Here is a 14,320-nt window from a genome sequence, read left to right as displayed (position 1 = left end):
GTACACTATATCTTTAAAATGCATAGCAATGTTATTATATATGGCTTATTGAGAGTAAAAAAAATACCCAAAAAGGAAGTCTTTGTTTGAAAACAAAATCTACATTTACATTTGAAATATTGTATCATAAATTTTATAGAAAACACCTCTTTTCAATTGTGTTGCCATTTCCTACGCTAACATTGCCATTGACAATAATTTATTTGATCCCGTATTGACAAATCAATTTTGATTCATATATTATCGGAACAATCGAAATGGTAATGTATTAAATTGTGTTGCCTTGAATCCAAACTATCATAAAATGATCGTCGATTACAATTGCATTGATAATTATGGAAACGATAAACGTGGTTAACATACAATGGAGGAGATTTGAAACTATTATTAGCTTTTAAAAATACTATATATTAGATCGTTTTATGTAATTTTTTTGAAAAAGTGTATGTATATATCTATAAGATTTTGCGATTATGTAAGAATTGTTGAACATTGTGTTTGACAACACATATATAACGAATTCATGATATAGCAACACATATATAAGTAGATATGTAGATACATACGTACACAATGGATTTTATATAGTTTAACTATATAGAAATGCATTAATATTTAAGTCAGGCTATACGAATTTCCATATTGAAATCGATAATTATGAAGAATCTTTGGTTATGGTAATAAAATTTCTGCGTATTTGAAAATGGAAACGTTTGTAATCAAAGAGTAGTAGGGCATGGGATAAATTATTTTGTTAGTCAATAAGCTTATAGTATATACGGAAGTTTTAATGTAATTAGCAATGACAAATTTTGTAATTAATCTAGTTAAGAAAGGGTGTTTGAATATAAAGTATGAAAGAGCTTGTGGTGATGCCACGTAGGAAATGACACACATGTAATAAACACATGAAGTAAAGGTTAGTTTTATCTAATGATCCTCAAATAATAAGAAAGGGATAATACGCAGTCTCGTTCTTTTCAACTCACGGTATATCAGAACATGAAAGTTATATGTAAACTATATATTAGTCGACTATGTGTTTATTTTAGGGGACATCTTTCAAATAGTCTTTTTTTTTTTTAATATATTTGTCCCAGTCCTTTTTAGTTCTTGTTCCAAATATGAAGACGAAAGTCTCAATATTAACTTTCATTAATGGGTAAAAAATAATTATATATTTATTTACAATTTACTTAATTATTTATTAATATAAAAAAATAAATTTTAATTTTTTGAAAATAAAAAATCGGTAATAGTTTTTTGCTTCAAAAATATAATTTAAAAAACTTCAATTTTTTTTTTAATTCTGGTTTTCAAAAAAGAAAATTTTTCATACAATGAATTTTCTTTTTAAGAGGTTTTAAAATACCTTCCCGAATGTATATTATAACCCTTTTTTTTTTGAACAACTAAAAAACTTCCATTAAACGGGGCTTAAAAGCCCATTATAGAGTTAGAACACAAGCAGACTTTTGCCAATAAATCGGCAGACCCGTTAAAGCGACGAGAAATAAAAGAAAAAGAAACGAAGGAGAAAGCAGAGGAGATAAGCGATTCCACATCCACTAGGACTCCAAAGAGTTGTATCGATCGTTGATTCATGTTGATGGCTGTGACGAGCCCTTGAGAATCTGAACGAAGCTAGATTTGGTTGAGGTTGAGGGAAGCAGCTTGGGTGAGCACAGATCGGATTGCTAGAACTTCTGCTAGGAGGGGAGATGAAACGTTGTCTTGGTAGCAAGATCCTCTAGAAATCTCTGTGCTGTTGTGATCGGTGAAGATCCATGCAAGGCCGACCGCTCTGAGATTCGATTTCCAAGCTGCGTCTGTATAACACATGACGGTATCAGCCAGTGGTTGTGGTGGCGGGAGATAAGGGTTTTTTTGCTGCGCTGGTATGATCTGTTTGTTCTGAGCACATTCCCACTCCTTGCAGGCTGTAGTAGCCTTAATGATTACTTCATGTGGTGACGTTGCTTTTTTCTCAAAGAAGAGGTGATTACGGGAGATCCAGATGTTCCAGACGATCCATGGGAACAGATTAGAGATGATTCCTACGGGTGAGAGGATGATTCGCGATCGGGATGACGCTAGTTCCTCCTTTGAAAGAGGTTCATGTGGTTGAATCAATGAAGGCTGACCAAGGCATGAGGCTTCATATTTCTACGGCAAAAAGGCAATGGAATAGAAGATGAAGCAATGTTTCCTGTTCACCGCAGCGTAGACACGAAGCATCAGTAGTTATGTTCCTGCGTTGGAGATCGTCCCTCGTCAGTAGCGCGTTTCTAGCGCATTTCCAGAGAAAGAACTTGATTTTAGGGAGGAGCGGAGGACACCAAATGTTCTTTTCCCAATTCCAGGTATCTCTAATCATAAGATCACTTGTCGACTGGATCTTTGAGAGAATAAAGGAGTAATACCCTGATTTCGCAGAATAGATGCCTGAGGGGTGTTGCGTCCAAATGAAGGAATCTTCAGTTCCAAGAATGTTGGGCCTTATGGAGAGGATGAGCTCCGCTAGGTGAGGTAAAGTGTTTTCCACCAGATGCTTGTTCCATTCCTTTGTTTCCCGTGAGAGAAGATCAGAGACAAGTAGGTCTTGGTCTTTTAACTGAATTGGTCCTAACGGTTTGATGTCTACTGTAGGACTAACCCAGGAGTCAGCCCACACCCTTGTTGATTCTCCATTTCCTATGGCTTTGCCCAGGTGGTTCAAGAGTAGGTCTCTGCCCCACAATACTCCTTTCCATCCATGTGACGAAGACGGGCTAGAAGGAACCTTGAGCAGGGATGTTTTGGTGCAGTAGTTTCCCAGGAGAACGCGAGCCAGTAGACAGTTTGGCTTAGTGATCAGTCTCCAGACTATTTTGGCGAGTAATGCCTGATTAAATAATTGTACATCGCGGAAACCTAGGCCTCCCAGACGCTTTGGAAATTTAAGGTATCCCAAGCAACCCAACTAATTTTATTATCCCCATATTTTGCATCCCACCAGAATCTTGTGAGAACCGATTGTATTTGATTGCATAAACCTACAGGCAGCTTGAAACATGACATGGAGAAAGTAGGAGTGGGCGACAGGATAGACTGGAGCATTGTAGCTTTCCCTGCAGTGGAGAGGAACCTCGTGTTCCAGCTGATAGCTTTCTGCTTCATTTTATCCACGATTAACGCAAAGAGATCCTTTTTCTTTCTGCCAAAGTGCTCAGGCAGACCAATGTATTTACCTACTCCACCTTCTTTCTCTATTCCCAAATGAGCTTTAACTCTGGTTCTAATATCCTGCGGTGTCTTACAGAGAAGGAGATAGAAGATTTGCCCGTGTTGATCTTTTGCCCTGAAGCCGCTTCATAAGAACATGGTATCATCAGCGAATAAGAGATGATTGATCCTCAGACTATTTCTTGCAACTCTGATACCCGGTAGGTTACCAATATCTTGTTCTTTTTTGCAGAGTACAGACAACACTTCTCCACAGAGAATAAATATATAAAGGGATAAGGGATCACTTTGGCGGATGCCTCTCTGTGGGTGAATGTCTCCTGTTATCTCATTGTTAAGAAAGAAGGAATAAGTGACTGTGAATATGCACTGCATCATCCAATTGATCCAGGTAGGATGAGACCTCAATCTCTCTAACACTGCTCTAATGAAGGACCATTCAAGTCTGTCATAAGCCTTACTAATATTTGTTTTAACCTTCTGAATTCATAAAACAAATTATAAAGTCAAAAAAATACATTTGTAAATGTGTAACTACACTTCTTGAATGTAAACGTGTATGTATATTTAGGAATGTATTTCTAAATATGTATGACATATTTGTGGATTTAAATTATATGCATATTTAGGAAAACATTAGCAATATATAAAATATTTTAAAAAATTTAATAATTTATTTCTAAATATGTATAATATCTGAATAAAATTCAAATATCAAGGTCTTCCTAAGACTTCAGGATATGTTATACATATTTAAGTTTTTGATCGGAATTTTTTTTGTTTTTTTTTTGTGTATTTTACAAAATATACATATGGTTTGAATTCAGCAAGGTATTCATAAATATAAATTCATGAATTTTTTTATAAATACACATGTATGAAAATTTTCTTAAATTTTATGAAGATATTATATATATTTATCCATATCATCCTAAATTTTAAGAACATATTATACATATTCAGTAACGTTTTTCTAAATATTCATATAACTCAAATTCAAAAAGATATCATAAACATTCACAAATGTCATCTTAAACTTTTTAAGAAAATTCCCAAAAACAAATTTCAAAAAGAAAGTTTTCAAAAATTCTAAAGAAAATTCTATTTTCCGCTAATTTGATTTTTTTTAATTTAAAGTTTTATTTATATATATTTGTAAAACTGGATATAATTGTTTTCTTTACCTTTTTAACTAAATCTAAACTGGTCACTTCAATTTTTTTAATGAAATTTTAAATTTATTGATCTATCAGAAAATAATGATATTTACATTGTCAAAAAAGAGATTCTATGAACTGTAAACCTATCAATTACATTGTGTCTGCTGGAACCACCGACGAAAAAAACACTTTTTGAACCTTGTGTCTAGTTTAGGAAAAACATTTTTTGAAGCTATGTAAGGCAATTTTCCTTATTTTATTGTTAAAAAGGTTATTTTAATGTGAAAAGGTTAAAAGGATAGTGAAATACCATACTTCCACAATAGGAATAGTTTAAATAGAACTATTAATATATCACTTTATGTAAATGCATCTAATATTGCTACAAACGAAAAGGAAGAAGCGAAACAAAAACTAATATTTAAGCTGTCAATGAAGTGAAATTTTACTGTGACTCTTGTAGGGCGACTTTAGTAGGATACGAGTCATACGATAATTTACAAAACAAAAAGAGAAAGATGAAGTGTTAGCTTTGGTCTCTCCCAATAATTGCAAAAACCATCGCACGGTGCCGAGATTCGTTCGCCATCTCCCTCACTTCAAAGACAATTAAAATCGACCACATATATCCATAATTCTAAGAAAACGTGTCTCATGTTTTATTATCCAACATGCAAAGTTTTTTAGGTCAACCTCAAAACACAAAAAAGGTAGAATAAAATATTATCGTGTCATAAATTGTTTCACCTTTCATTTAGGTTTCATTTTTCTATATTTATACCCCCACTCGTTCTCGCTTCTTCCACCATCTAAAACACTCATTATTTCCCTTAGATCTCTTACATCTCTCCTTAGTGTCTTCTAATCTTTTTTCTCAATCACAAAATAAAAAAAAAATGGTTGCAAGCTGGCCTGAGCCCATTGTTTCAGTTCAAGCCTTGTCCCAAGCCGGCGTATCCACCGTCCCAAACCGGTATGTGAAACCCACGCATCAGAGACCGGTCTACAAGTCCGATCAATCCGGTCTTGACATGGAAATCCCCGTGCTAGACATGAGCGACATGTGGAGGAACCCAGAGGGGCTGAAGCGAGTGAGGAAGGCGTGTGAGGAGTGGGGTTTCTTCCAAGTGGTGAACCATGGTGTAGACCACGGGCTGATGGAGAGAGTGAGAGGAGCGTGGCGAGAGTTCTTTGATTTACCGGTACAGATGAAACGAAAGTACGCAAACTCACCCGACACGTACGAAGGCTATGGAAGCAGGATTGGTGTTGTGAAAGATGCTAAATTAGATTGGAGTGACTATTTCTTCCTCAATTACTTGCCATCTTCCATAAGAAACCTTTCTATGTGGCCATCTCAGCCTCCTAAGATAAGGTATATGCATATGATGATATGCACAATACATATACACAAAAAATACATATACACTATTACTCAGATCGATAACGGGATTTAGCCGAAACTAGTGATATAATATATCATACTGTTTAAGGGAATTGATAAACATTTGATCATTTTCTGATTGAAGAACACTAACGGTAATACCATTTTAACTTATACAAATTTATGTTCGATTAAATTTTATTTTTTATTTTAAAAATAATCACTAATATTTTGTATATTTTGCGATGAAAACAAAATTATATACATAGATAATTTATTTGAACCATTTTAATCTAATTTTTTAAAATATTAAATTTTAATTTTTTTTAATATAAATCTATTTATTTTATATAGATATTAAGGTACTTCAACTATTAAAATACGTGAGAAGATATACTTGGGCTCCGAGCGGTCGCATCACTTATCCTTCTAATTAGCCGGCACTGATATGGAGGTCATATAATAAACCTGTTATTATATAAACGTCCATGACATTGGCTGTTCTTTTTTTTTATCATCTACGTGTATATATTGTTTAGATATATAGTAGAAATACATATTTTATTTTCTGAGTGTATATGCTTTTTGACGAAACCGTTCACTGGAAAAGATATATTACTAGGTGAATGTTTGCATGGAGGACGTACGTAACACGCTGCTTGTGTGTGTTTTGATTTTTAGGTGTTGATGCATGATTTTTACCAATCTTTTTTTGCATATACGTACCCACAGCCGTCTGGTCTATATGTTTGTTTAGGCACGTGTCTCATGTGTGAACACGTTTCATGTGGTCATCATACCCTGATACCCATGTGAAACACGAATATATTCTAAACCTTATATATATATGAATACCACTATATAGACGGAAAACCATTGCTCACTATTTATTTTCAGAGATTCATTCATACATTAGACACTAATATTTAGTTTTCTTCTGTATTTCGAAAGATTGATTTTAGACTTTTTAAAAATATTAAAATAATAAATATATACTGTTACCATTACTTTTGTTTTCTGTTTCTTTATCAATATTCTAGTACTTATTTTAATATTTAGAATTTTCTTGTAATTTTAAAATAACTTATATTAAATAAAATATCAACCTTTTAAACACAATGAAAGACCTTATAATGCAATCGCATTCTCTCCGATTGCTATTTTGTTTCCGTGTTTTTAAATGATCTACTATATCAATACTCGACATATATATATATATATATATATACATCTATGTATACTATAATTATAACATTTTTGGTCGAATTATATACCTAAGTAATAATGTAAACCTAGTGTCTTATTTGCGTCCTCTAACTTGTTACTGTTAATTTGTTTTGTTTACTGATGGTTAGTTCACAAATGTAGTAGTAAAGCAATTTCACAAATAGTTGGTCTGTAAGCAACCAATATTAAGAAAATGTTTTACTTAACGAATCATATGAATTTTCCGTTTTATGTTTTATAGTTATACGTACAGATAATTGTAATTAACATTTGGAGGAAACAAATAATGTGCAGAGAATTGATCGAAGAGTACGGTGAAGAAGTGAAGAAACTGTGTGAGAGGTTGGTGGAAACATTGTCAGAGAGTTTAGGTTTAGAACCAAACCATCTCATGAAGGCCTTTGGAGGAGAAGATAAAGTCGGGGCTAGTCTGAGGGCTAATTTCTACCCAAAATGCCCTCAGCCACACCTAACTTTAGGTCTTTCTTCCCATTCTGACCCTGGTGGCATCACCATTGTCCTCTCCGAGGAGAATGTAGCCGGCCTCCAGGTCCGACGTGGTGACTGCTGGGTTACTGTTAAATCCGTCCCCAATGCTTTGATCGTTAACATTGGTGATCAAGTTCAGGTTATTGTTTTTTAGTTTGTACCTTGGTTTTTGTAATTACTCAATAACTTGGAGAACAACACATACATCATTAAACCATAAAGTGGTTGTTTAGTGTCAGACGAGTTTTGGGTTGCTTGAAAGCATCCCACTACACTTTTACCTTGTAAGGTGGATGAGGCCTATGCCTTGGGCTTCATTTGAATATCCAGATAGACGGTCAATACTTTAATTGTTTCTATTCGCTAATGCATCGAGTTATAGGATGATAGTCTTTTTGGCAACTTCATATAATCTTCTTGGTATAATGTGATGCTTGGAATAGTTCGTGCAATGAGATCATATGCGAGTGCTAACCAAATACTATGTTGGCTCAAATTGTAGATACTTAGCAATGGAATTTACAAAAGCGTGGAGCATCAGGTGATCGTTAATTCCGGTATGGATCGAGTCTCCTTGGCACTCTTCTACAACCCGAGAAGTGATATTCCGATCGGACCAGTGGAAGAACTCTTAACCGATAACCGACCTGCTCTTTATAAACCGATCAGGTTCGACGAGTATCGTCTTATGATTAGGCAAAAGGGTCCTAGTGGGAAGAATCAAGTTGATTCATTGTTAGCAAGCACATGATAGTTCATTTACATCCGAAGTATAATCAGTACTTACTGCTACGTACTAGTACAGTTGTACTTAAATTATATGTAAACTGTATACTTGCGCTATGTAAGAAATAAAAACTTTAATAAAAGTTATCAAATTAGATTCCCATGTTACCTTTTTATTATTTATTTAGTCTCTCCTCAGGTCGCATATAAGTATGATAAGAAAAATATTTTTAAAACACTGCCCTTTTTTTTTTTTGATAACCGAGTGTCCTAGTCCCACCGTGGTGGTCCAGACTAGAGACCGAAGCGAGTAAGGACGCTGCCAGGGCGTCACCATGTGGCTCACCGTGAACGGTCTTCGGTCTCAGACGCCAGAGCAAGTCCGCATGTAAATTCCTTGGTGGCCAGTGCGAATCGAACCCGGAAGTCGTACTTGCAGCCGCAAGCCGTATACCACCAGATTAACTCGTCCTGGTTAACACTGCCCTTCTACTCTTTCACAAGTTTGTTTTTTTTACTATTCTAGGGTATTTTAAAATACATGAATAATCTTATGAAAAGTCCGGAATAATCTTCAATGAGATGTGCAATCCATGGATAGTTTTTTTCTGAATATTTAGATTAGCCTAAAACAAAGATCCATATCTATATGGATGTCTAGAATAATATGATTTAGTTTCGTCCAACGGGTAATTAAATCTGAAAAGTGTTCGGTGTACTAAACTCTTTCACTATTAAGTTTAAATTCATGTGCAAAAATTGAAAAGCAATGCATTATTGATATAGTACATAAAGTTTATTTGGGAATATATTTTACTTTCAAACTTGTATCATATGTACAAAATATTGAAATAGTTTGATTAACAAAATAAGAAAAAGAAACAAATATTTAAATATAGTTGGACAAAAAATTCAGTAGGACTCGACAACTAACTAACTATACTATACATGAAGATGAATAAGCTTCTGGTTTCTCTCATAAGCTAATTAATTAATGACTTGCAAACCGTGGCACGGCGCCTAAATTGGTTCGCCATCTCCTTCACTTTTAAAGTCATCTAGAACACATAAATAAATTTTGTCATCTATCAACAACTCTAAGAAAACGTGTCTTGTGTATGTTAATTGCCATTCAACTAGCTCAACATACCCATAACAATTCTCTTTTCGACCATATATTTTTTTTGTTTTGAATAATTAGATATTTCTAATCATATGAAGTATACATAATTTTGCGGGTAATAAATAAATTAAACTAATATAATTTATTTATGAGATACAAATGAATTGATGTGTTTTTTTGTAGTGTATTTTCCTAATTCTGAGAAATAACAAAATCACAAAATTTCCTTTTTACAATTTTTATATTTGAGTTTATATGGTTGAAACAAATATATGCATCTAAGTAAATAAGTAAATAAATAATCACTAAAAGTTAAAATCTGCAAAAAAAAAAAAATCTGCAAAGAATAATATTAAAATATGTAATGAGAAATATCTTTCATTGTTTCAACTTATATAGTAGTGTTTTTATATAATTGGAACAAATATATGCATCTAAATAATTTAATAAAATATTATCATTAAAAATAAAATGTGCAAAAAAAAATTAAATTATGTAATGAGATTATATATTTAGTATATAAATATAATACTTTAGAATAAATTAAAATTAATACAATATTTTTCTAAAAAATTAGCTTCTTTAAAAATAATTTCATAAATATAAATATATTTTTTATAGCATATCTAATATTTATAATTATAACATAAACAATCAATAAAATTAAAATGTATATAGTTATCATATATAAAAACACTTAATCTTATAACTAAAAAAATTGTAGAAATTTAAAAGAAAATTAATCCCGCGCTTTTTAAAGCGGGTCAAAATCTAGTTATGCATTCTTTCAGTCTACTCCATCGTTCTACAAGATTCGAAGCTAAAAAAAAAAGTCCTCTGAAAAGTTAGAATGAATACAAGCAAAGAAACAACAAAAGGAGTAAAATAAACGAAAGTAAGAGATGAGATTCACCTGTAACCTCATTCCACTGCACATCCCAAGTGAAGAGAGTTACGGCTTCCAGTAGAGCCTAATATATTCCGACCAATGATCCGAAAGAAGCATCAATCAGTGGCTAACATGGGATTTAAGGACAAGGACCGAGTCACAATCCGAAAGTGACTCCACCATCAAATGGATATTATTATTAAATGAAGGAGAAAGACTGTTTATGTAGAGACAACACCAATGAGATCATCACTGCTGTAACAAGAGGATAATATACATTTTTATAACATGAACAGATGTTCCATCTCCTATGGAAGAAGGGGGTTTCATCTCACGTGGGCTCCTCCATGTTAAAAAATTTACTTACATCCATATACATAATGCCCTTGCCTGGAGCCCAACTCAATCTACTTCCTGACCTTTGAAGACTACTTTGGTGTCGCCACCAGAACCAGCCATGAGTTGGAACCGCCCAGAGATGCACATGTACAACCTCACTAGACCCCTCTCTCTTCTTTCTAAACTCTCATGTGGTTTGATATTTTGCTTATCATATGTAAAATCAAGACCTAACCAAGCTATGTGATCTTGTAAAGTCGGTTAAGTTAAATCTTCTTACCACTGTTGAATATAAAAAAAACGTTGCAAATGTATTTAAGATTATGAGAATCATAGAACTTGAACAAAAATCTCGGGTTCAGAACTTCAGATACTAAGAAACTTCAACAAAGCTTTTATTTTTTGCTAGAGAAGGAAAACCCAATGTTAGTTACCAGTCTTCCTCAAACAGCCTGATGGTTTGGTCCAACTCAGGTGGTAGTAATCTTCAGCTTGTTGACCCAGTAGCCGAGTTGCTCAGCGACACAGTTGGATCCAGTTGACCCGTAGGAACTGAACTTATTAACAGAATTTCCGACTCCCAAAAACCCAAACACATCTTCTTCAAACACAGGGCTCAGCTTCTTCATCTCTTCAAGACTTAGGTTCTGGAGTTCACAGCCTCTTGAGACACAAACTCCAACTAGTTTCCCAACAACGTCGTGTGATGACCTAAAAGGCATCCCCTGTGAACCCAAAACAAACAAAACTATATTACTTACCTTGTTGGATCTAGCTAGCTACAAAGCAATGGAAGAAGAAAAATAGCATTATTACCTTCTTCACAAGATAATCAGCAAGAGTAGTAGCATCAAGGTGTCAAGCAGGGAGACTTTTCTTGATCCTATCTTGGTTGAACGTGACATTGTGTGCAAATTCGGCAGCAACATCAACCATTCCCATGATTGTCTTGGTGCTGTCGAACATGGGCTCTTTATCTTCCTGAAAGTCACGGTTGTAAGCAAGGGGAAGTCCCTTGCAGAGTGTTAGGACAGTGACGAGATCGCCTATGACTCGAGCAGACTTTCCTCTGACAAGCTCCATCGGGTCTGGATTCTTCTTCTGAGGCATTATACTGCTTCCTGTTGAGACGGAATCACTTGGAGTCATGAAACCAAACTCCTCGGAGGCCCAGAGTACCCACTCTTCTCCAAGCCGTGATAGATGAATAGCTGTGTTGGAATTTGCATACAGAAACTCCAACACGAAATCTCGGTCTGAAACTGCGTCGATGCTGAAGGAGAAAAGACTTGATAAATAGGCAGCAGCAACTCACAGGATTGATTAAAAAGCACAAGAGAAGTAGGGAGGGAACAAACCTATTTCTCATAGGTTGGGTAAATCCAAGAGCGGTTGCAGTCATGAACCTATCAATAGGTAGACCAGTTCCAGCCAAAGCACAAGCTCCTAGGGGACAGAAATTTAGCCTCTCTCGACAGTAAACATAACGACCAGCATCACGTTCAAGCTGAACACAACAAGTACCAGTCAAAGAAGTAAACATTTACTGAACCACATATATACATACATAATACTCCCTCCATTTCAGAAAGATCCACGTTATAGAAAAAAAATTTGTTTCAAAAAGATAATTTTTTACCTCTTCAATGTATTATTTAATGAAAAATTGTAAGTTTCAAAAAAATTAATGGTGTTTATTGTATTTCTATTGGTCAAAAGTTATGAAAAATTGTTATTCACAGAAAACAATGAATGTGTTTTCTTAATATGTGTGAAAAGTCTAAAATATTTATCTTTTTTAAACAAGCAGAGTATGAGATAACAGTGCCGGAGTAAATGTAAGAACCTATGATGCTTCTAGGCAAGAGCAAATTATGGTCGTAGATTTGTTCTACTAACGTAGCCTAATAAAAAAAAGTAACTGCTGCCAAACCTGCTCTACATAAGTTAGGAGGACATGCGGGAGCAAAACAGGCTGAGCTCTCTGAAGATGAGTATAACCAGGAAGAATCAAAGCCTGGTTGTTCAAAGCTAGGTGAAGTAGAGCAGTCTGGAGATGTTTGATTTTGACAAGGATGGTATCGATAGCATCGCGACACCAAAGCCTGAAATCAGTAGCGACCTGGTCGTTTCTGCTACGTGCCGTGTGGAGCTTCTTAGAAGGGTCGCCAATCAGATCAGTGAGAGCAGCTTCGATGTTCATGTGCACATCCTCTCAGATCAGTCCTCCACTCAAACTCATCTCCTTGGATCTTTCTCTCAATTTCGTCAAGACCTCGCAAAATGATGTCCCTGTCGCCATCAGTTATAAGACCCTGGTGAGCGAGCATTGTAGCATGAGCTTTGCTGCCCATGATGTCCTGCTTGTAGAGAACTTTGTCGAAAGAGATGGACTCAGTGAACTTCTCCACCTTCTCTGTCACGCTCTCTTGAACCTTCCACCCCACAGCTTCACCTCCTTGTCGCTGCTCATTGAATGCAAGGGTGGAGGCAGGCACCGTGACTTGCTTCCCAAGGAGACAGAGCAGCGGGGGTTGTGTGGAGGAGGGAGGGTAGGAGCGCCGAGAGAAGAAGAGGAAGCTCTGTGAGAGAGAAAGATCAAGTGGTCCCATTGGTTGTTAGGAGGCACGACAAGGGTTTTCAAAGGTCTAAAATGGTTTAGGCGGCGACAACAGTGGCGATTTCACCTTGTTCGGCCAAGAAATCGGATTCAACAAAAAAGTTCTTTTTTTGAAGTTTTGAGTATTCTAAATCAATAGAGAAGAACATATGTATGAAGCTGATGATGCAGAAACAAGAAGAAGAAAACACATAGATTTCGAGGTTTTCACATGTATAATGGTTGGCGGCGACAAATTTTTTTTGCAGAATCCCTGACAAAACAGAGAAATCGTCTTGGGCAATTTCTGAAACTCTTTGTAAACTGAAAGTTCTGTTTTTCTTATTATAACAAAGACAACGTAAGCGTTGCTTAAATAACAAATCGTACAACTACTTCCTATAAACTCGATAACAACTAAACCACTTCCTATAACAGAGGAAGACTTATTCAAATAACTTAAACAACAAGAAATACTCGAAACAAACAGCAAAAGACTCGGTCTTCTTTATTCATCAATTTCAATCTAAAACAAACCCACTATCAACCAAGATACAGCAGTTAAAATTAGAGCTGGGACTTTTAACCGAACCGTTTACCCGAACCGGATCCAACCCGAAATGGACCGGTTCGGTTCGGTTTCGGATATGGTCATATTACCCGGTGGGTCAATACTTCAAATACTTGTGGGTATCGGGTCGGTTCCGGTTATTACCCGAAACCCGATCGGATACCCATTTAAACCGAAAAGAATAGCCTAAAACCCCAGAATATTAGAAAAAGTGTTATCACCACAGTTCGAACCTGGGTTGGATAGGTAGAAATGTGGCTATGTTACCACCATACCATTTCAATTTATATGTATTCTTCTATATTGTAAATATATATAGTATTTCAATATTATTATTTTTATAGAATTGACATTTTAAGGACCTCGAACCCGGGTTGGCCACAATAAAAGTAGAGCAGAGTATATAACCACTGAACCATTTTAATTTACAAGTAAATTATTTTATTTAGTAAATATTTATATGATTTACATAATAAATGGGTACCTGGATCCGACCCGAAACCCGAACCAAAATTTATCAAGTACCTATTGGGTAGAGAATTCATTTATCCGAAAGATCCGATCCGAATGGATCTTACTCGAACCCGA

General features: G+C 35.2%; 2 protein-coding genes and 1 pseudogene across 2 annotated transcripts; 1 reads left to right on the top strand and 2 right to left on the bottom strand.

Moving 5' to 3' along the window:
• Positions 1 to 1,644: 1,644 nt before the first annotated feature.
• Positions 1,645 to 3,159, bottom strand: LOC106427718. Its single transcript, XM_013868437.1, has 3 exons — positions 3,040 to 3,159; positions 2,218 to 2,884; positions 1,645 to 2,156 (listed from the first exon to the last, which is right to left on the bottom strand). Exons 1-3 carry the CDS (start codon positions 3,157 to 3,159, stop codon positions 1,645 to 1,647), a joined length of 1,299 nt encoding a protein of 432 aa, XP_013723891.1.
• Positions 3,160 to 5,184: 2,025 nt separating this feature from the next.
• LOC106427753 (jasmonate-induced oxygenase 4) lies at positions 5,185 to 8,372 on the top strand. Its single transcript, XM_013868472.3, has 3 exons — positions 5,185 to 5,760; positions 7,291 to 7,624; positions 7,988 to 8,372. Exons 1-3 carry the CDS (start codon positions 5,282 to 5,284, stop codon positions 8,234 to 8,236), a joined length of 1,062 nt encoding a protein of 353 aa, XP_013723926.1. The 5' UTR covers positions 5,185 to 5,281; the 3' UTR covers positions 8,237 to 8,372.
• A 1,712-nt stretch (positions 8,373 to 10,084) lies between these two features.
• LOC106427752 lies at positions 10,085 to 13,992 on the bottom strand (annotated as a pseudogene).
• Between the last annotated feature and the right edge of the window lie 328 nt (positions 13,993 to 14,320).

The sequence above is a fragment of the Brassica napus genome, chromosome C3, assembly GCF_020379485.1.
Source record: "Brassica napus cultivar Da-Ae chromosome C3, Da-Ae, whole genome shotgun sequence".
NCBI classification, from domain to species: domain Eukaryota; kingdom Viridiplantae; phylum Streptophyta; class Magnoliopsida; order Brassicales; family Brassicaceae; genus Brassica; species Brassica napus.
Note: the sequence above shows the minus strand (reverse complement) of the source record. Positions and strands in the feature narration are given on the sequence as shown.

Coding starts and splice junctions, on each gene's coding strand:
- LOC106427718 (XM_013868437.1), bottom strand. CDS start 3,159: ATGAAGCAGAAAGCTATCAGCTGGAACACGAGGTTCCTCTCCACTGCA. Junction 2,885..3,039: donor TGTCATGTTTCAAGCTGCCT/GTAGGTTTATGC, acceptor TTATTTAATCAG/GCATTACTCGCCAAAATAGT. Junction 2,157..2,217: donor TGCTTCGTGTCTACGCTGCG/GTGAACAGGAAA, acceptor AGAAATATGAAG/CCTCATGCCTTGGTCAGCCT.
- LOC106427753 (XM_013868472.3), top strand. CDS start 5,282: ATGGTTGCAAGCTGGCCTGAGCCCATTGTTTCAGTTCAAGCCTTGTCC. Junction 5,761..7,290: donor TCTCAGCCTCCTAAGATAAG/GTATATGCATAT, acceptor AATAATGTGCAG/AGAATTGATCGAAGAGTACG. Junction 7,625..7,987: donor ACATTGGTGATCAAGTTCAG/GTTATTGTTTTT, acceptor CTCAAATTGTAG/ATACTTAGCAATGGAATTTA.